Raw genomic sequence first — 21,381 nt, 5'->3', positions numbered from 1 at the left:
TGGATTGATATCCTGATAAATTCACTAGAAACACAATTTCAGATTAGATATTTCTTTGAAAACCAGAACAATTCAGTAGATTCAAAGACCTTTTTTTAAATTAGGACAAATCAGAACAATTTAAAATATCACGACGTTCTTCCAAAAACAGGACAAATCCTGATTTATCATGACACCTGGCACCTCTGAAGCAGATACACCCACCAAAAAGTGAATGCGACAAAACGTGACATTTCGATGTCACAGTTCGACATCGTGCAACCTCGACAGTGGGCGGTAAACATAATTTTACAAGTAAAAACAATTTAATTCACAATTTTGAATTTCGTTTTGAAAGCACAATCCCTATTCGAACGAATGTTTGTTTTTCTTTTTCGAGCAATAATTAAAACATCGTTATGAAGAACAACCATCTTTAATCGGTCATTATGGTATGTACAGATATCCATTGGATTGACAATATCAAACATAACGCGTGTATGAACACCTAAACGGTACTCAAAGCATGCAACGCAACAAATTCGGCGAGCATTAGCGCAACACTACAAGATGTCTGGGACATTCCTATCTTCCTCGAAAAACTTTTAAAAGTTTCAAGATTTGAAAAGTAATATGTAATAAAATTTCGTTTAACCGAATTCTTTATTGAATATATTCAATAAATATTGCTACATGGTGAGTTTTAAAAAACACTTGTATGCATAATTTATTTTTACTCCTAAATACTCCTTACTACCTTTTGGAAATTGTGACTAGAAAGGAAAGTGTGTTTATTTTCGTTTGCAAAATATCGATGTTTAATTGTTTACGAATATTTTCGAATATTCAAAAATGTAAAGGATTCTATTTCTTGTTGATCCTTTTAAATTGATTCCAAATTCCAGGTAAATTGAAATTTTATCATGAAATATAGTTATAAAACAAATATATTTAATTTTTATTTTAACAGAGAAAAACATGCTAATTGATAAGAGACGTGCGAAAGTCACGTAGACAGTTTTGTTTCCAAGTTATGTTAACAGTTTTTTTACTTGCAGATTGTTCAGCATAAAAATGTTAACAGTCTGAGATACCAAATCCCGTTGAGCAATGGAGGGAGATCCAAGTGTTAAATCAGAGCATGCAGAAATCCGTTCGTTTGTGTTGTTTAAGAACGTAACCGATCGCACCGTGGAAATTTACTGGGTCAACTATTCTTCCAAGTTAATTCACTATTCCTCACTGGAACCGTCGGCCCAGGTCCCGGTCAATACATACGTAACCCACCCGTGGGTTTTCATTGACAAAGCTACGGGTGAGCGGATGGTGGTGAACCATCGACCAGTTTACTACCCTGCCGCATGGTACACCAACATTGATCCCAACGGAAAACTAGCCCGAATAGAAGTTCGAATACATTGTCCCCTGCGGACACTCAAGGATACCTGCAGTTGGAAGATATTTGCAACCCTCACTGACAAGAAGGCCTTTCTCGATCTCGAGCTGCCCAAGACGCTGCTCGAGGATCTTCGGTCCTGCTACAATCTCTATCTGATGTGTAACGACAGTTTATCGTAATATAGAATGTGATATTTTATTAGTGGATAACTTTTGAATGTAATTTGACGTAGACTTACCTTTAATATAAAAATAAATCATGCTTTGACCAAATAGAGTTGCGTAATGATGATGGTCGGTTTTAATTTTTATTATAAAATAATCTATTTAAGATTAAGATTTAATTCTGAAGCTAAATCATCCCGATTCGTTTAATTTTTCTGAAATCTAATACTTTCGTTAATTCTTTAGCTGTTAGTTCAATACTGAAAATACATAATCGAGCTTTTCTTTAACATGTATGTATATTAGAATTAATGTTAATTACACTTTACTTTCAATAGATTATGAATAAGAAATGACTCCGACAATTAATTTACCTTTTAAACACATTCAGTTCGAGTATGAAGAGTATAAACAAACAGTCTACATAGTTAAAGGCGAGTAAATTATACAACGAATATCGCCTACACGTATGCAAACCAAAACGAGCGAAGAAGATATACCAGTTGGCGGAAGTGCTGCCGAACATTTTCAAATGGATGCACGAATGCTTCGAAGAAGAAGAATGCTTCGCCCACATTGTTGTTTAAAAAATATTAAACTATTGGATTGCTTATTTTCTGATAAACATCACATTGTGCAAAGGGTGCTTAATCGCTAGGCGTACGACACCCTCCCAAATAAACACATCTCAATCAATTAATAAAATGGTGCAAAAGTAAAAACTTCCTGCGCAATAAATTTCGTAATGAAGCTTAATTTTTAACCAAATTTCTATTGATGCAGTTAATCGTGTAATTGTCGGAGTCGTTAAAGTTGTTGATTCGGGCGCGAGTCGTGTCGTGCGTATTTTCTGTTTTCTCCGTTTTAAAACACTGATAAATTACCAGAATTTTCTTAAATCACAACGTGAAAAATCCGCCGAGCCTATACTAGAAACATGCTACCGAATTAGTATATTTCCGGCCGAATTCCATCTTCCGGTTGATGAGCCTGCGATAAGTGTTCCAATCAAAGGGAAAAAAACCTCTGCATAGCCATGGATCCGACTAGCATTTGGGGGGAGGGGCTACTTCCTGCAATTTTAACGGGAGTATGTAGATTATAGTACTGGTTTTAGTGAATCATTGTAGCAAGAAGCTGAGCTCCATCGATTCGTCGCGGTGTTGATGTTATTGTTGGCTGCAAGGAAGCGTGCACGGGAATGCTTTCCGTAAGGCACATATCACCAAATATAAAGTATAAGAAGTGTTCATCTACAGGGACCATGTAAGTACTTTCTCACTTATATCCTTGACCAACATTATGATTTTGGTATGTAGATGATAGCCATTCTAGCTACAGTTCATTTATGATGATACACTCGTAGTTTCAACATATTCAGGCGACTTTATTTGGAACAGAATCTTTATATATTGCGGATCAAATACGTTTTTTCTGTTGCCGCTTGTATGCTACTCTAAGAAGCAAAACTCAAATGTTACGAATCTAATAATAAAATCTTATTCTTATAGTAGCGCTGATTGGGTCTGGTGGATAGGCTGGCGCGAGTCTGGTAACCCAGGCGTACTGGGTTCGATTCCCGGTATCGGCAAGAAAAACTTTTGAGTTCGAAACCCATAAGTTGAGAGATGCTTGGGGAGTAAGTAGAGGCCAGTCTCGAACCCACCCTTGTCCTTCCTCCAACTGGTATCAGGAGGGGTTGGTTTGTTATCTTGAACTGCATTCTGTCCATATCCAGCTGGAATGGATATAATGAAGTGCATGATGGTTTAACCAACGTCTCATGATCGCTTACTATTCTTCGCTGCCTATTCTAAACTTACAAATTTACTTCTCCAAACTATCTCTAATTTTCATTTCCAGCGTCAGCCGAGCTATTTAAACGCCACAAAAAAAATATATTAATAATAATAAAATCTTATTCTTATTTAATCACATCCAGTAAATAAATCAAAGATACTAAATTTGTAGAAAGTTGTCCAGTGGTTTCTGAGATTAAGTCTTCCGAATTTTGGTGTTTAACGGCTTCGATTTCTTCACGGTCCCTAATGTGTTAAGATAAAGATTAAAACAAACTCTCCTTTTTGTTTTTGACTAGACAGATTTTTGTTTTATTTTTTGATCCACAATATAGCCTTAATAGAACAACGTACAGTTTCTTAAATACAAAAATAATTTTTCATAAATTCTATCCCAAAAAACATTAGACATGTTTGCGCTTTGATCCACATAAGGTCAATCATTCGCACTTTTCTAAACATCGTTTTTCTTACCTTCGCGTATGTATAATAATATTTTTATATTTCATCGATTGATAAATTTTCTTTCACAGTTGAACAAATGTCGCGATCGCGAATTTGTGGTAATTTATCATCAAGAAAATACTATTGCATAAACATTGAATAACCTATGTTTAAGTCATCTATCGCTAAATAGGGCGTTCTGATTAAGCATAGATTTCTTCTTTTGCCATTCATCTACATCGAATAAAAAAACCACTGCTACCCACCAGATGAAAGTCCGTCCTAATCGCTAATGCGCCTAAGTAATCGATGTTTTGCACGTGACATTTTGTAAGAACATTTTTCTTGAATTTGCGTTACATTGTATTTAAAACTTTCAATAACCGTGACAAAAGGACAACCGGTCGGCCGAGCGCGATTCATTTCGGCATGACGGGTTGTGCTTTTGTGTGTGAGATGCGATTTGTACTTTAAGTTTAAGTTTTTGCTAATCGTTAAATTTCCGATTGTTGGCAACCGATCGCAACGTGTTGATCGACGAGCTGTCATCAGTATCGGTAATGATTCGATTGGGTTGTTAAATAAATATGATTCCAGATCTTTAATCCAATAAATTTCTAAGGTACCTACTAATAAGTAATGTAATTTTCGTCCCTGCCTTTTAGGTGGTAGCGTAAAAGATAACTTGCAGGTTCTAAAACGACTAGCGAAATTCTGATGTTATGAACTTTTTCCCTTCTATCAAATTTTGTAGCAACGGCTTTGAAAACAAATTCTGGCCTTAACATGTTTCTCAATTTAATTTCTCGCTATAAAACTGACAAGTATTTTTCTGTGACAAATTTTCATACTTCGAATAATCTCCATCTAGTTACATATGTATATCACCAACCAACATATTGCGATCGGAAGCTTAAAAAAAACAAATGCGCAATTTACATAGACAATGGCAAAAAACGGAAAGAGAATTTAACTGTGAAACTTCTCTATATGCCTGGACAGGGTCTGAGGCGTCTTGTACACGTTGTAACAGTAGCTGCACACCAGTTTGAGCGGCGCACCGATGCCCATCTGGTTGGTCAGGCCGAACAGATTCATCTGAATGTTGTTCTGCAGCTCGGACTTGATCCGGCTCAGGTTGTTAACTCGGTCCTGCAAAAGTCAGCTGTTTTAATTCCATGTAATTGTGTTAGGTTATGTAGAACACAGGGTATAGGGATGGGTTTAAAGTTGGATCACAAATGAGACAGACTAATGGGGAAAAATAAGCAAAGGTTATACACTTTTTAAAAGCTTTTATTGCGATATATCGAATAATGTAAATAAACATAAACTATAAAATAAAGCATCGGTATAATAGAAATCTTAGAATAAGCAGTCCTCAAGTAAATTGCATGCTATTAACCGAATGAGATTAATTGCTTTTCTGAGAAATAAAAATGGCATAAAATTTGTTAGAGACGAATGAAACAATGATAATTGTTCTACTGGAAGAGAATACAATTCTTTCAAGGAAATCAAAAACTTGTCTAAGGAAGTTGCACACACTCAATCAGAGAAAAAAAAAGTTAACGCACGACAGCGAAAAAGTAATTATGTAATTAGAGCATTTTTGTTACTTCTATATTCTGTCCAACATCAATTTTCCCATTCAGGTGAGGGTGTTGTTGCTGATGCTGTTGCTGCTGGTGGTGTGACATTTCATCCCTAGCGTGGACCATTTCTGTGTCCTGGAATCCACGTAATCTTAAATTTACATATCTTCTAACATAATTCGTCTACTAACCGAACCAAGTTTGTGCTTTTCATTCAAAGCAATCGAGCTGGCCAGTGCCAGCTGGTGAGCTTCGTTGATTTGTTGCTGGTAGGACTGGAAGCTGGCCCCTAATAGAGCCGCCGGCGGGTACATCGGGCCGCTGATTTCGGCTTGTCCGTTGCCAACTCCCGGATGTTGATGAGGTGGTGGGGGAAGTTGTTGTTGCTGCTGCTGCTGTTGTTGTTGTTGCTGAGGTTGGGTTGTAGATTGAGGTTGTTGTGCCGGGGGCGGCGGAGATAACAGTTGCTTCTTTTCATCCGGCAGCAGAATCGGTAAGCCGTGAACCACCCGCAGATGATTGCTGAGCCCATCCGAGGTATCGAACGACTCGTTACAGTTGAAATAATGGCAGCAATGCTTCGGTGGCTTAGAGGCGGCAATGGCGGCAGGTGTGCTTCCCTTCTTGATGTCTATCGCCGGGTGGCGCATCTGCATGTGCTTAGTTAGATGGTTCTTCATGGTGAAACCTTCGTTGCAGCCGAGTACCGGACAAGTCAGCAATCTATTGGAGAATGGTATTATCAGATCTTTTTTAAAATGCCATTTGTTGAAGGAACTTTTCAATGTGCATTGAAAATGTTTTAACATAAGTGCCCCTCTGTATAGTAAGAGTTTTAGACGTAGTATGATATGATGCACATTTTCCTATCACGTTCTATCGAATGTGGTCTATTCATCATCTAATATTTTTGATTAAACTTTTTATAGTTTAGGTGCTTGATTCTAAGAGGCCCCACTTCTCTTTCAAATGGCCGAAGTAATTCCATTCAACAATGAGAAGATAAAATTGTTGAAATTGTTCTTTTCTCTTTTCCTTAACATCTTCTAAGCAATCGCAAGCTTACCTTCCGTCCAGGTGCCTCTGGACGTGCTTTTTCAGCAGAACCTCATCCTTGAATGTCATCGGGCACATGTTACACGCGAAATCTCCGTGCTGATGGGTCATGTGCAGTATCAGATGAGACTCTTGGATGAATCTGCAAATCGTAGGAAAAATCAAGGTCATTCATTGAAACCAACTCGAACTCGAAGGAGTCGAGAAAAGAAGATAATTCAAAATTAAATAGAAAACACAAAATCGTAAGACGGAAAGCAGTTTGAAAGAATAATGAAAGCAGAAGCGAACAGAAAGCCAACTTCAACCAAAGAAAGAAAAACAAAACGACATAAAGCGGAAACGGAAACCAAACACCGATAGAGAAAGTGCATCATACCTCTCGTCACACTTGGGACAAGGGAACCCGAAATTGGAGCCATGAATTTTGAGATGGTGCTGGAAGAGCGACTGAGATTTGAAGTGCTTGTCGGGGCACTGGGGACAGAAAAACGTTTTTGTGCTACTGTGCTCCGAGATTAGGTGCAGGTTCAACTGGGTTGCCTGGTAGAACCTCCTGGGGCACTGATTGCATACGTACTGTTGCGTTTTGTGGTGTGTCTTCATGTGGTTGTTGAGATTTGTCACCTAGAGATAGGAAAAAGATTGTCGTTAAGCTTGTATCATTTTACAATATTCAATCAAACATACCTGGGCAAATGATCGTCCACAGTTGGCCTCAATGCAGACGAATGGTCGCTCTCCGGTGTGCAAGCGTCGATGATTGTTCAAATTGGTTATTTGAGTAAATGCTTTTCCTGCGAGGTGTAAAATATTAAAATCATATGAGAATTTGTCAGATAATAAAATTGTTTTAGAAAATTACCACAATCAATGCACACGTACGGCCGCTCATTGGTATGAATACGAATGTGATTTCGAAGATTTGCTTGCTGAGAAAAACCTGAGAAAGGAAATTCAATAAGGTGTTATCCATTTGTATTAAGACGCTTATTCGATGTGAACTTTTTTAATTTTTTATGCAAAATATCTAAAAATATTCCCTCACCTTTCTGGCAAAATTCGCAAACATACTTCTTCTCTGCCGTGTGGTTGCGAATATGGTTAAGCAGTGAAGTTTTCCTACTGAAAGTTTTATTGCACAATGGACAGCTTCCTTCCTCGCCTTCCAGTACCTCGTTCTGGGAGAAATAATAAAGTAAGTGAAATAGTAACGGCAAATGTTCGAATAACCAATTGAAAACTTACATCCACTGCCTGCAGGGTTGCTTCCAGGTCAAACTGACTCTGTAAAAAAATATTTTTTACATTACATGTTTAAAAATAATCCAAAACTAAAAAACTTACAATTGGGGGCTTCTTAAGTAGCTGTTCATTGCCACCTTGGGTCTGTGAATGGAAACATTGGATAAATTGTACCACTTCTCAGAATCTCATAACTAAAGAAAGAACTTACGGGTGCCCCAAGAACAGCCGAGCTAGTGGGCACCATTGTCGGGCGTGAGCTGTCGTAGAAATTCGGCATCATCCCTTTGGTTATGCCTTTAAAATATTTGTTAGAAGTTAGCAAATGTTTTGTACGCTTTTTCGATTCAACTGAAATGAAAGAAAAAAAATCACTCCGTTAGTTTTATACATAAATCTCTCAATCGATTCAAATTGGTATGCTACTTTAATGTTATTCTTGCATCGCATAGCTGATAGAAAAAAAAACAATGTCTCACGCGTTGTTTTCTTTACATCAACAAATGAAAATATTCAGAATGATGGAAGAAGAAACCACCCAGCGTCAGAATGAAAAGAGATTTAAACAACTCGTCCGCTTGATTCAACACATCACGATAAACTGTCGGCTATCTAACGCCATAAAGTGGACAATATGAACACTATTTTCACTTACAATAGTTCTAATTTCATCAAAATCTATTTTTCACTTGCTCAAATGTAATAAAAACCGTAAAAATAAACAATTACGATCCTTGAAGTGCATTATGCGAAAAAATTTGTTCCCTTGACAGATTGGGACGGGTAGTTCTCGGTTCGGCCGATGGGTGGCGCACGCGCTTTCTTGTCTCACTTTCCAAATCGTTCCCTATTTTATTTGAATGCATGCAGCAGCACAACCACGTTTTCATATTTAGACCGTTACAATTTTATCGATGGGCGGAAATTCTTCAATCATTTTGAACATGGTTTTCGAATTTAACAAGTAGCGCGTTAACTTAAGAGAATTGTTGATACTCACCTTACCTTGTTTCAGCAGAAGCAAGAGTTGAAAGTAGATCGCGTCAATGTCCATATAAGAGCATTGATTTGCACCGGTTTCCTGTGAAAGATAAAAAAAAACATTTGTATTTGTATTTGTATTTGTATTTGTATTTATTTACTCTTGTAACATAAGATAAAATCTTTTTTATGTGTTACAATTAGGGTTTGTTTAGATTTTCATTGCAACTAACTAACTTACTTCATTTAGTTTCTGATGACTTTCATATCTACTACTATTCTTATCCGATTGTTACTTAATTTATGCAAATCTTACTAGTGCAGCTTTTTTGAATTCTGATCTCGTTTTTAAGCATTTTAATTGGGTAGGAAGATTATTCCAGTTCGAGATGCCTCTAACCAGAAACGAATTGTTGTAATAAGCTGTAGAATGCGATGGGATAACAAAATTAATATTTCTAGAATTTCTTACACGAACAAATAAACTTTTAATATAATGTGGGCCTCCGCTATAAAGTATTCTCTGGATAACAACGCAAGATCTATATCTGTAAAAATTATCGAAGGGACATCCAATCAGCGTTGTTTGAAAGTGGGAAACACTTGAGAACCTAGACAAGTTGTGAACGTAACGAACGCATGAATTTAATGCAACACGAAGTCTGTTCATAGTCCTAACAGAGCAGTTTGAATAAGCGAAATCTCCATAGATGAACAATGGATATATATAGCTTTTGAATAGTTTTAACTTAGTTGCAACGTCAAGGTGTCTTGTGGTAATGTTTAACCTTTTCAAAGAACCATAGATTTTGCCACATTGTCTATTAACCTGTCTATCCCACGACAATTCACGGTCAAAAATAATACCAAGGTTTTCAGCATGGTTTGTAAAAGCGATTTCAGAATTTGCCAAGATTAGTGTTGGAGCTTCGGTACTTCTATTTGATCTGCTAAATAATAATGCTTTTGTTTTTGCTGGGTTAATAGGCAAGAGATTTATACGCGACCATTCATCAATCCTTCGTAAATCATAATTTATTCTATTGCTAACAACGTTTAATGGCAACGACTTTTCAGAACAGAAATAGATTTGTACATCATCAGCAAACATCTGAATACTACAGTATTTTAATACTGACGGTAAGTCATTGATAAAAATGGAAAAAAGAATTGGACCTAGAATAGACCCTTGAGGAACGCCTGATTCGATAGGTGTCAAACTCGAAAAACAATCATCTATAAAAACTGCCTGGGAACGTCCTTGAAGGTATGATTTTATCATCTTTGCTGCAGATCCAGAAAAGAAAATTTAGATATCAATTTCTCAACAAGTTTTTTATGAGACACCCCTATCGAAGGCTTTTGCAAAGTCTATGAGGAAGAAGTGTGGCCTGTCCTTTTTTTATCAAGGGTTATGGCAATGTCAGTTATGAACTTTCATTAAGGTAGTTTTCGGTACTATGATAAGCTCTAAAACCGGATTGATTATCACTTAGCAAGTTATATTGATTGATGAAGTCCAAAATTTGGTTTTTTACAACTTTTTCAAATATTTTTGAAACAGAACTAAGTAAACTTATTGGTCTTAAATTAGTAATACTATGATTATTGGATTTTTTTGGAATTGGTATAACCTTAACTTTTTTCCACTGGAAGGGAAATTTAGATGTACTGAGAATAGTATTAAAAAAGATGATTAAAAACTGGGAGTATATAAGGAAGAACAATTTTAACAAGTTTGATTGGAATGTTATCAAGCCCAGTAGCATTGGATTGAATTGAAGCAACTGCATTAACAATTTCATATTCATGAACACCGTCTGAAATGAAACCCAGTTGATGTATGGGGTATAAAAATTTCTTGATCATATCAGGTGTAAAATTGGAACAAAAATACTGATTTACATCTGTAGCAGAAAAATTCTGTAACACGTGAGGACTTCTCTGTATTGCCTAGTCCAAAACTTTTCAAATTATCCCAAAACTTTTTAACAGGTAAGTTCAAATTTAATTTTGCTCTATCATGCCTTATTTTTAGCATTAGTTATCAATGTATTAACCTTATTGCGCAATCTTTTGAATATTGTTCTATCATCAATCGATTTCGATCGTTTCCAGGTTATTATAAGCTAAATCTCTGTTTAATAATGGCTATTTCAATATCACGATTGAACCATGTTTTTATACGATGCTTTTTTAAACTTCAGTGGAAAATGGGTGTCAAGCAAAGACAGCAAAAACGAATTCAATATTTCCACAAGCATATCAGGATTATCTATACTGAGGAAGAAGTTCCAGTTCATTTCATTGAGAGTACTAGAAAGTGCAACCTCTATCAAAATTTAAAAATCTCGAAACCAGTATCCATTCGAGTCATTTTGTTTTGTAAATATTCAGGGACGAGAATATCAGGTCATGAGTCGATACACCTGGTAGAGAAATCTGGCTAAACCTATAGATACTTTCAGGTGAATCCGTCAATAATAAATCTAGTAAAGAACTACCATTGTTATGAAAAAAAGTGGGCTCATTATTGATACATCGTATATTTAAGCTGCATAATGTATCTTTTAGAATATTGTTTCTTGAAGATTGTTTCAAAAGATTATAGTTGAAATCTCCTATCAAAAATGAATTTTATAATGCATCATAAATTGCTGATGGTGAGTTTGGAGCAGCTCGGAACAGTCTTGCCCGGGGGGGTTGTAGTAGACTCCAAAGCAAATCTCATTAGAGTTACAAGTAAATTCAAGTAATATGAACTCCGTATTACCATTGCCATTCTCTGATATTTGATAAAACTCTATAATTAAAACCTTTTTTGATATACACACTAACTCCACCACCATTTCGATTTCGATCATTGCGAACTAAGCTAAAACCATCTATGGAAATACTGAATCTGGGATGTCTCATTTAACCAAGTTTCCGATAAGAAAAAAATATCTACTTTACTATTAATAAGAAAATCTTTAAGCTCGTTAAACTTACTCATACTGCGGGCACAAATGCTTTGAACGTTAATGTGAGAGATATTCAATTAATCCAGATTTTTTTTATGAGAAATTTTCCAAGATACATCATTTCTATTGTCGAAACAAAATCTTATTAACTAAAATAAATTATAACTAAAAACTCATTCGTAACATTTAGATGATTCCAATCGGAAATTATTTAGTTAGTTGATTGTACCCTTCCATTGTTGTTTGGAAACACAATAAAATGAAAAACCTCTTGAAATTTTCATATAATATAGCCTCATTATTATCAATTTTTTCTGTTGATCTTCTCGAAAAAAAAACCATAGAAAAGAAAGAATAATGAAACTGTATCTAGTAAACGAAATTTCGACAGCTGACAATCCTCTAGAAACGTGCTAATAGACAGAGATGCTTTTGGGCGGTTAAGATTTCTCAGTAATCACAAGTACAGATCTTAACAATGATGTGCAAATGAAAAAAAAAACAACTATTTACTGAATTGGTAAACTTTTCACAAAAATTCAACAAAATTTCGCTAGAGACACAATCCACGTGCGCTTTGGCTTTCAAGGGATTTTCGATTATTCAAATCGTTCTAATTAAATCCTTCTCACTAAAATTCCACTAAGTTTCTATAAAATTTGCCAAATGCCAATTCAGTTAAAATTAAGATGATTCAAATCGTTTAAAAAAAAATTACATGTTTTATTATAATAACCCCCCCCCCCAATTGGAAATTTCCAAAAACCCGAAGGGGGGAAATAAAAAAAGTTGGAAGTTTTTATGGAAAATTTGAAAAATATCTCAATTATCCGTAAGTTTACAAGAGTAAAAAACTGATTGTGGAAGCTGGGAGTTTTTATCACCCTTCCTTCCCTCCCGACGTTCCTACTCCGATTGACAAAAGAAGTTATATGAAATATGTTCCGGCCTAATTTAGTACAAATATATGGATTATTCTTTTCGCAATTTGCATAATATGTTTTAAAGCCAACAAATGTGTATAAAAAGAGAATTTGTTTATATTCAATGGAGTTGGTTTTAAAAAGTAATCAAAACAGTCCGCAAATGAGTGAATTCACGTCAAAAAAAAAAAGTTCCTAATTTCCTAATTTTATTTATTTTATTTTTACATAGTATAAATAAATAATTCCTAATTTTAATAGGAAAACTATTACATTTTTAGCTAAAAAAGTATAAATCTTCTTTTAAAATGACGGGACATTTCTGAAGTACTGAAATTTATAACGTCCGGTAGAGTTCCAGCTGAAATATAACAGCGCGAATGAGTGACACGTCAGAAATTTGACTTTGTGTAAAAATTCATAAGCAAATGCTCTCTTGATGCTTTCTTTGTTCTTATGCTCTGAAAGGTTTCTTGATCATCCAGAATCTGGAGTCCAGATCGTGGGATTTTTACAAATCGAACATAATTTGGTTCATATTTTTAAATTATTCATAATTTAAAAAAAATAGAATTATTGGAAAAAATTACAAACTTTTTTTTGGAATATTTAAATATAGATTGTGAGAAACAGAAGTCATTTGAACGAATGAATACTCAATATGTTACTATTTATTTGCGAGTCAAAATAAGCTAAATGTTAGAAAAGACACTGAAAATTTAAGAAAAAATAAGTAGAAATAACAAAAAACTTTTAATAGTGTGCACAAAATTTGAAGGCTGTTAAAAATTGTTCAGAATAGCTCGAAATTACTTGACGTGAATTCAGTCTTCAACCCTGTTGTGTATAAACTGAGTGAATTCACGTCACAACTTCAATGAGGCATAACTTTGTTTGTTGCTGTTCAATCAGAGAGCTGCGTATTTCCAATCCTGGGTAATTAATTCGTTCACAACTTGTTCTAAGATTTGATATTCCATTTACCAGGCAGAACAGTAAATTAGAGTGCTATGTACTGAAGTCAAAAATGATCAATTCTAGCGAGAATTTACGTCACAAAAGTAATCTATCGCAACACACACACACATTAAATTTGGTAGTGATCAAATTAAGAAGTATATTCGAAAAAATGCAACACTTTGTTTTGTGAATAACTTTTGAATGCAAGGATTGAAATTGATATAATTTTCAGTGTACCTTTAGTAATAAAATGTATACGTGTTAAAAAATTGATACAAATCTGTCTAGTGGCATTTGCGATACCTCATTAAGAATTTTTTTGGAAAGGATCGAGAAAAATCCAGGAAAGTCTCAGTGGGAGACCTAAAAACAGCTGGATTTCAACTATTCGATCAAAGTTCACATGGTAAACGTTTAAGGAGTCCTAGAGGATCTAACAGTTAGCTAAAATTTGAATAAAAATGAAGATGATTGATTTGGTAAGGTAATGTGAGAGGTTTTTTCAAGCACAATTCGAAAATGTCAATACGGGAAGTGATAAAAAATGATCATTTTTTCTTATTGGTTCGTCTAGCTGACTAATAAACAGGCTTGAATTAACTTTTTAAAGGTAAGAAAGCTGCCCACTGGTAAAATAAACAAAATACGGTGGTCAAATCGATCGCAAAATATTTGGACCGCAAGCGAAAAATTCCATAATGGACAGCAAAACGAACTCTTTAGCGGTCATCTGACATGTTTCCATAAAAAAAAAATCCGTTGACAAGTCTCGTCTGGATGTTCCGGAGATAAACAAGGAGACGATTGACACGATGAGTGACTCAAATATACAAAGAAGACTGCTTCCAAATGCGATCGTTTTTCCTGCATAGCACTTAAATAGATCCCACAAAGCTTTTACTTTGTTTCGAATGGATCTCAAATCGTGCCATAACGCAAAAATTGTTTCACATTCAAAATTTTGAGTAAATTTGATGGCCAAGCTTCAGGAAATAGAAAACGTTATCAACAATAGTCTTGATTTGTAAAAATGTTGGTTTATAGATTATTATATAGATAGCGCACGTAGTGCCCAAAAATAAAGTAGAAAACTTCTTCATTGGATGCTTTTTCGGGAACCACTTGATAAAAACGTCACAAAAATTTGCACTTTTTAATATTACATCACGCATTCAAAAGTTATCTGCAAATCAAAGTGTTGCATTTTTTGTGAATACATTCCTTAACGTCACTTCTTTTTTTTCAATTGGCTGACCACTTAAATAATAACAGTTAAGAAAAGTCGGGAAAAGTGAATTTACGTCACGGTGTAATGTGTCAAAAGGTTTTTTTTTTCAACAATTCCTATTGTTTTGGTCATTAACCAAACTGAAAAATGACAAAAGGACAAATATGACAAAAAGATCAAAATACCTAGGTTAATTTTTAAAAAGTATTCAAAGTAACGATCAGCATGGACTTCTGCCGAAACGATCCACGACAACAAATTTAGTGATTTTTACATCGTTCGTGCAAGATAGCTTCACCATGAAGTCACAAACTGACGCCATCTATACTGATCTGTCTGCTGCTTTCGATAAAGTAAATCACGATATTGCTATTGCTAAACTCGAACGCTTAGGATTCTGTGGATCCCTACTGGACTGGTTTCGAAGCTATTAAACGGGACGAAAGTTATCAGTGCAAACTGGAAATTACTTTTCAAGACAATTCTCCGCTTGTTCAGGTGTGCCCCAGGGAAGCCACTTGGGACCGATAATTTTTGTCATCTATTTTAACGATGTTCTCACTCTCTTGGACGGCCCAAAACTTGCGTATGCCGACGACCTCAAACTTTTCCACACCATTAATGGCCAAGACGATATCGATCTCTTGCAAAGGCAGTTCAACACCTTCGCTCACTGGTGTGACACCAACTGCTTGCCTCTGAACCACAGCAAATGTGCGATCATTTCTTTTTCACGCAAGCGGAACATTCTTCACGCAGAGTACACTCTTGGGAACGAAACCATCGCCCGGGTGGACCGCATTAACGATCTGGGCGTTATCCTAGACCATCGGCTGGAGTTTAAGGCTCATACGAATTACATCGTCGATAAAACGTCTAGAAGTTTTGGCTTCTTATTTCGCGCAACAAAGGAGTTTAAAGATGTGTACTGCCTAAAAAGTCTGTATTGCAGCATAGTTAGCTCAACGTTTGCATATGCATCTGCAGTTCGGTGCCCATTTTACCAGAACGGAGCTGAACGAATAGAGGCTATCCAGCGGCGTTTCATACGGTATGCCCTGCGACACTTGAACTGGTTAGATCCGTTTCGTTTACCCAGTTACGAAAACCGTTGCCGCCTAATTGATTTAGACACGCTTCAAATTCGTCGTAACGCTGCACGTGCTCTAGTCGTAGCGGATCTCCTTGAGTCGAGGATTGACTCTCCCATGCTGCTGGGGGCTATTCCTCTCAGTGTGCGACCCCGAGGATTAAGGAACCAAAATCTACAGCTCTATGTTCCCATCCGGCTGAATAACTACGGAGCCAACAGCGCTCTAATTGGAATTTTGAGAACTTTCAACCGCTTCACCGAGTACTTCGGCCTCGACGTTTCAAAGGCTACTTTCCGAAGAAAAATTTTAATGGTTTCTTTGTAGATTTAACTAGTTTTCAACTCATTATTTTATTAAGTTATCATTAGGATCAACATGTGATCCGTTGATGTTTTACACAAATAAACAAATAAACACTCAACTTTTGTCATAGAAAACTTCGTATAGGTTCATTAAATCTCCAGATTCAAACATTTATTATTTTGAAAAATATTCGTTGATTTAGTAAGCACTTATATTGATTCAAAATCAATTATAAAAATGAAATTCCTTGACTATTTAACTTTCGATTTAATTTAATTTTAGAAAATATGATTTAGTGGTATCCTGGTTAAATCTGCAAAGCCTTGTGATCAGCAGAGAAATTCCAGAGTGAATCTGATAATCCTCGCTACTCGCTAGACAATTTTTTAGTTTCTATTTCCATGATTAATCAGCTCACTGAAATATTTTGTTAACTCATTCTGATTTTTTGAACCCAGGATATTTCTGAAATGGTTTTCGAGACATTATTAGTATAACTTTGACAAGATTATTCGACTCTAAATTATCATCAACTTTCTTATGCATAATTTTCTAGTAATTGGTTGTATAAAAACTAATTCTTATCAATCTGGTTCGACAACATAACAGAAAAGGAGCTTAAGACTTCTCACAGATCGAACGAGATTACCAAAAACAGGTTTTGTAAATATATGATATTTCTATTAATTATCTTAACAAACTTAAAAATAGTAGAACTGGGATTTTGAAGACGAGATTTCATATGAAAGAATATTGGGCACAACTTTGGAAGCATTCGTTTCGAGGTTTGTTTTGTATACATTGCATGCATCTCGATAACATAACAGACACCTATGCTGATGCAGCATACGAATACAGCACGATTAGCTGCAGCCGTTATACTGATTCACCCACTGAAGGGCAGCTGGAGCCGAGCAAGTACATACATACATAAGTATAGATGTATGTTTGAACAAAGTTTACGGAGCAGATATCTCTGTTGCTTCCTCTGAGTGTGGCCGGAATACCTAACAAGGCCGACGACGACGTGCGTCTGGATTATGTATTACATATAGCATATACAAAACATCAGGCGCAACATGCCTGCCGCGTGGCCTTATCCTGGCTGGCAGATAATAAATATAAAACATCACACACGTCGTCGATATGCTGCTGTCGAATGCAAGCGGATGCTGCGTCAAATTGGTTCAAGGAAAGAACCTGGACGGTTGTATGTTTTATGTACTGTACGTACATACATGTAGGCAACAAACACTACGGACGGAGTAGTAAGTTCGTGTATCGGATATGTGCCGCATCCTTGCTTGACAGCAATGATGACGACATCGATCCGGTCGCACAGGACGTGTGTTGTTGATGACGATGACGATACGATGCGATGGCCATGAATGAATCTGCTGTGATGTTTACATCTCGTGCGCGTTTCGAAAGGGTGCCTCGTGGCAGAGTGCATTTCCGCCATATATGGTAGAGCATCAACCCAACAATGTATTAGCATCAACAACAACAACAACTCCATGCTATATATCAACACAAAGAGCGGTGTTTTATGTTTATCCACATACTAAACAAGTACACATTCGCATATTTACACAACCCTATGCGATTTGATGCTTTTTTCTCGTCCTGTCAAGCAGCGCAGCGGCCGCGTATCGTTCTTTTTGCCATCGAGGAAAAAGCGTAGCAGTGATTGGAAGAGGGTCGGGGGGAGGACCTCGAGAGCAAAAGTTTGTTCAACACACACTCCCCCGTTTTCCGAGTAGGACGACGCGCGAGGAGGAATAATGTTGGAAATTTATGAATCCTTCCATTCGAGCCGGGTCGAGTCGGTATAGGAAGTTTGAAATAGAGAAACGAAAGGTATAGTATAGGGGGAAAAAAACAAACCCCAGCCCCGGTTGTTGGCGCGCAAGATATATCTCTCTACTAATGCAAATCACATGGCGAGGGAGTGTTTGGTTTCGGTTTGGAGCGCGAGCTTTCGGGATGTTTTTTTTTTTCACCCAAGCCGTCGTCGTTGGCGGAGAGTTGTCTAAGAAAAAGTTGTTTAAATGGGTACGAGTTGTTTAACAAAAAAAAATCTTGCTGCAGATTTAATATTTTTCTTGTCGAATTTCAGCACAAAAGTGGAGTTGTTAAAAAGAAGAAACAACTTTTTCAACGGTAATAATTTAAAAAAAAATTATCTAACTTTAAGAATTCATTTAAGTAATACCCTAAGAAACCTCACATCATTTCCTCACATTTCAGCGATGCTTTATTTGAAGATTGAAATAAATTGTATGTACTAATTAGCACGCATGCATGAAATAATATCCGTTAGGTCAGAAGATAACAGTGATTGAATTTTGCTGAGCATGAATTGATCAACCTTCTCTCGCTCACTGCTTTACTCGGAAGCAAAGGTTGCTTTGAGGCAGCGAAAACGACAAAACCGCTGATGCATACGCTCTCAATATGGCCCGCCTTCAAGAAGCAGTATACATTCGAGGCAGCAAATCCAAAAAACCAAACGAATGGCTCTCACTCATCTCCTGTTACAAGCTTGAGGGAAGCGAATTCAAAAGGCAGAGCGAACCCGAGTCTCCTCGTTTGTGCCTGGATCGAATGTGTGAGGTTTTTCTGCTATTGCTATTATTGCACAGCAACCGCACGCAGGCAGCTAGTTTTTTCGTTTCTTTTTCCTCCCCCTTCTTTGCACTATACGTTGCGGGACGTGCAACGCAATAAGTTCGGTTGTTTTTGTTGTTGCCTCAACCTTTGCGGCGAGGTTGAAGATGTTCTCCTCAACGACAGCTATCGGCTGGAGCTATTCAAATTCAAGAACGTAAATGAGTATGTGTGCCTCGTCTTCTTCATGCATCATGTAGCAACCGAACGTTGAGAGAGTTCGTTCGGGGCTGCAAACGAATAGTGTCTCTCAGAGCAGATCCTCCTCATGGGGGCCGGGGGAGGTTTGAATGAATGTATATGTATCGTCTTCTGTATAGCTATGCGAGGCCTCAAAGTGTGTATTTTGAATGCCTCTGATGAGAAAATTGGTGAGGATTTCAATCACTGGAAGATAAGCAGATTTGTGGGGAGCGAAATTAATTCTACGATTAAACAAAGACACATTTTTTATTGTTTTAACTCAGGTGTTTTAAAACATTTTTTTACCAACGCCCGCCCATGAGCAGATTTTGACAATAAAATATCTACAGGGATTATTTGCCAATCGTTGTCCTTTTCTCCTTCGTTAAACAGAATGAACAAACTTGTTATTATTTCAGCTGTCTTTGCTAAATTTTCCAAAAATAATCCTGAATCAAGTTTTTGTTAATTATTATTTCTCCGTCATAGAGATTAAAAGTTTCCAGCTGGCTCATTTCTTACAGATTCAAGTAAATTTTGTTGATTAAGTTTAAGTTTTTCACGAATTTTTCGCGCGATCGTTGACTAGAATCATCCGTTAATAAGGGTTTACATCTGATCATAACATATTTTCTTTGTTCGTCAATTGGAACATCATAATTTAGAAACAAGATCCATAAATACCTCGAGAAACTATCGGATGCAAATTTTATTTGTCGAAAAATCTGTCGCCTATCGAACATATATCTCTTTTCAAAGAAAAATTTTTTTTGTGATTTCGTTAACTTAGTCTGCAATTTTTAAAAGCTTCCTGAAAATTTATAGAAAGCAAAGGTTGGATATCTAATTTTGATCTGACTTAAGGACTGCCTCATAAAAAATGTACATAATTGTCGATTCGTTGTCGTTTTTTCTCAACCCCTCAACCCAAATAATTTTTTTTTCTGAACAAATCAATCCAGAGTGGTTGTAACTTTTAGACCTTACAAAAAAAACTCTAAGGATTTCTGACGCTACCAAAATGATAATCTTTCAAAAAGTCGATCCACTTTAAATTTTTACATGTTTTTTTTTACTTCCCTTAGCTGTTGCCCTTGTTACATTGAAATGTTAAGTCAAGTTAAAAGTAAGTTAAAAAAGTGGTTGGCTCTGGTTTTATACCGATTTTAGTAAACCCTGTCTTATGACGGGTTTGGATTGGATTTTTCAGGGGCAACTTGCCACGCAAAAATACTTTCTTTAAGTTATATTTAAGGAAGACGATAATGGATTAATTGAGGGGCCTTCAGCATCTATCCCATCTGTTGCATTTCAGAACAATCGGATTGCTGCTAACAGATGCCGATACAAGAACGAGTCAGATTTTTGGGTTGATCGTAATAGAATTATATAGGTTAACAAAATGTAGCAAATCTTGAAATGTAAAGATAACTAACTACCTGAACTGAAATAACTGAAATAAATCAGCATTTCTGATAATCAACGAACAATAATTGAATGTTTGAAAATGAGTGTTTGAATTTTTAATAGGTTTTAATAGGTATTCCCAAATCTCAAATTCTTAAACAGGTGTTTGTCGATTCGAGCCAAATGCTTGTTTCACCCTTATGAAATGTTACACAAATCTTTTTCTCTGATCATGAGGTTTGATAGCTCTACACGCTAGTGGGTACATCTTTTTGCAAAATAGCTTTTTCCATCGCTCCATCGTCACAACCGGGAAAGAGGGAATGAATAATGTTTAAGGCTTTCAACTGAAAAATTTATAAATTCTTCGAAAATTCAAACAGCGAGAGCCAAACTGTAGGGGATGAAAATTGCATCTACTTTTGCATTCGAGGTTTTTTTTTTCAAATTCTCGATCGATATCTCTATTTTTTATGTTTTGCAATGCAGATTGTATGCAAGTTTGTTGTAAGCAAGCTTTTGTCCAATTTGTTCCAATTTATTGAAATTTGTTTTGATTTTCATCAAGTGAAAAAAGAAGGATTTCAAATTTGTTACGGCCTAACACTGAAAACTTAACCAAAAACTGTTAAAAATAGTCGCGATATTTGTAAAATGTTAATTATTTTAAGACCACCCTAGCGGAAAATTAATGGACCACCCTGGAACAAAATTTAGTCGTAGATGCCTTTCAAACATTTGTGGTTTATTTTACTGGCCAATTCTTAATCATTCCAAAAAATCTACCGGGCTTTCGAAAAATGGTAAAAAAGTTCCAAAAAGTCGATTTTCGCCAATTCTATTTCGAGGTAACACCAGATCCAGATTAGACATTTCTATGTCATTTGGCATCAAAAATAATATCTAGAATATCCCAATTCCTTAGGTCTTCACTTTAATGATGTTTAAGTAAAAAAAAAAACGTTATTTTGAGCTCTTAGGGGCACCA

General features: G+C 36.1%; 2 protein-coding genes across 11 annotated transcripts in view; one reads left to right on the top strand and one right to left on the bottom strand.

The window, feature by feature from the left end:
* The first annotated feature begins 747 nt into the window (after positions 1-747).
* LOC129748462 (protein Vhl) lies at positions 748-1,667 on the top strand. The gene is made up of 2 exons (XM_055743104.1): positions 748-884; positions 1,038-1,667. Exon 2 carries the CDS (start codon positions 1,090-1,092, stop codon positions 1,555-1,557), a length of 468 nt encoding a protein of 155 aa, XP_055599079.1. The 5' UTR covers positions 748-884; positions 1,038-1,089; the 3' UTR covers positions 1,558-1,667.
* Positions 1,668-3,614: 1,947 nt separating this feature from the next.
* LOC129747421 (zinc finger protein 260-like) overlaps positions 3,615-21,381 on the bottom strand; it is a 35,871-nt gene continuing 18,104 nt past the window's right edge. The window contains exons 2-13 of one of the 10 annotated variants that reach the window (XM_055741633.1): positions 8,687-8,762; positions 7,893-8,032; positions 7,784-7,825; positions 7,685-7,723; positions 7,485-7,617; positions 7,302-7,379; positions 7,127-7,233; positions 7,017-7,063; positions 6,447-6,578; positions 5,572-6,103; positions 5,405-5,515; positions 3,615-4,937 (exon numbers count right to left, since the gene is read on the bottom strand). In XM_055741633.1, the coding sequence (XP_055597608.1) occupies positions 4,755-4,937; positions 5,405-5,515; positions 5,572-6,103; positions 6,447-6,578; positions 7,017-7,063; positions 7,127-7,233; positions 7,302-7,379; positions 7,485-7,617; positions 7,685-7,723; positions 7,784-7,825; positions 7,893-8,032; positions 8,687-8,762 (1,620 nt within the window). In that variant the 3' untranslated portion in view covers positions 3,615-4,754. The other 9 variants (XM_055741631.1, XM_055741632.1, XM_055741640.1 and 6 more) reach the window with 9 other exon arrangements.

Source organism: Uranotaenia lowii, chromosome 2, assembly GCF_029784155.1.
Source record: "Uranotaenia lowii strain MFRU-FL chromosome 2, ASM2978415v1, whole genome shotgun sequence".
Classification (NCBI taxonomy): Eukaryota; Metazoa; Arthropoda; class Insecta; order Diptera; family Culicidae; genus Uranotaenia; species Uranotaenia lowii.
This window is presented reverse-complemented; position numbering and strand designations above follow the sequence as displayed.

What these genes read in the sequence shown, in the direction of transcription:
- LOC129748462 (XM_055743104.1), top strand. Translation starts at nt 1,090, where the DNA reads ATGGAGGGAGATCCAAGTGTTAAATCAGAGCATGCAGAAATCCGTTCG.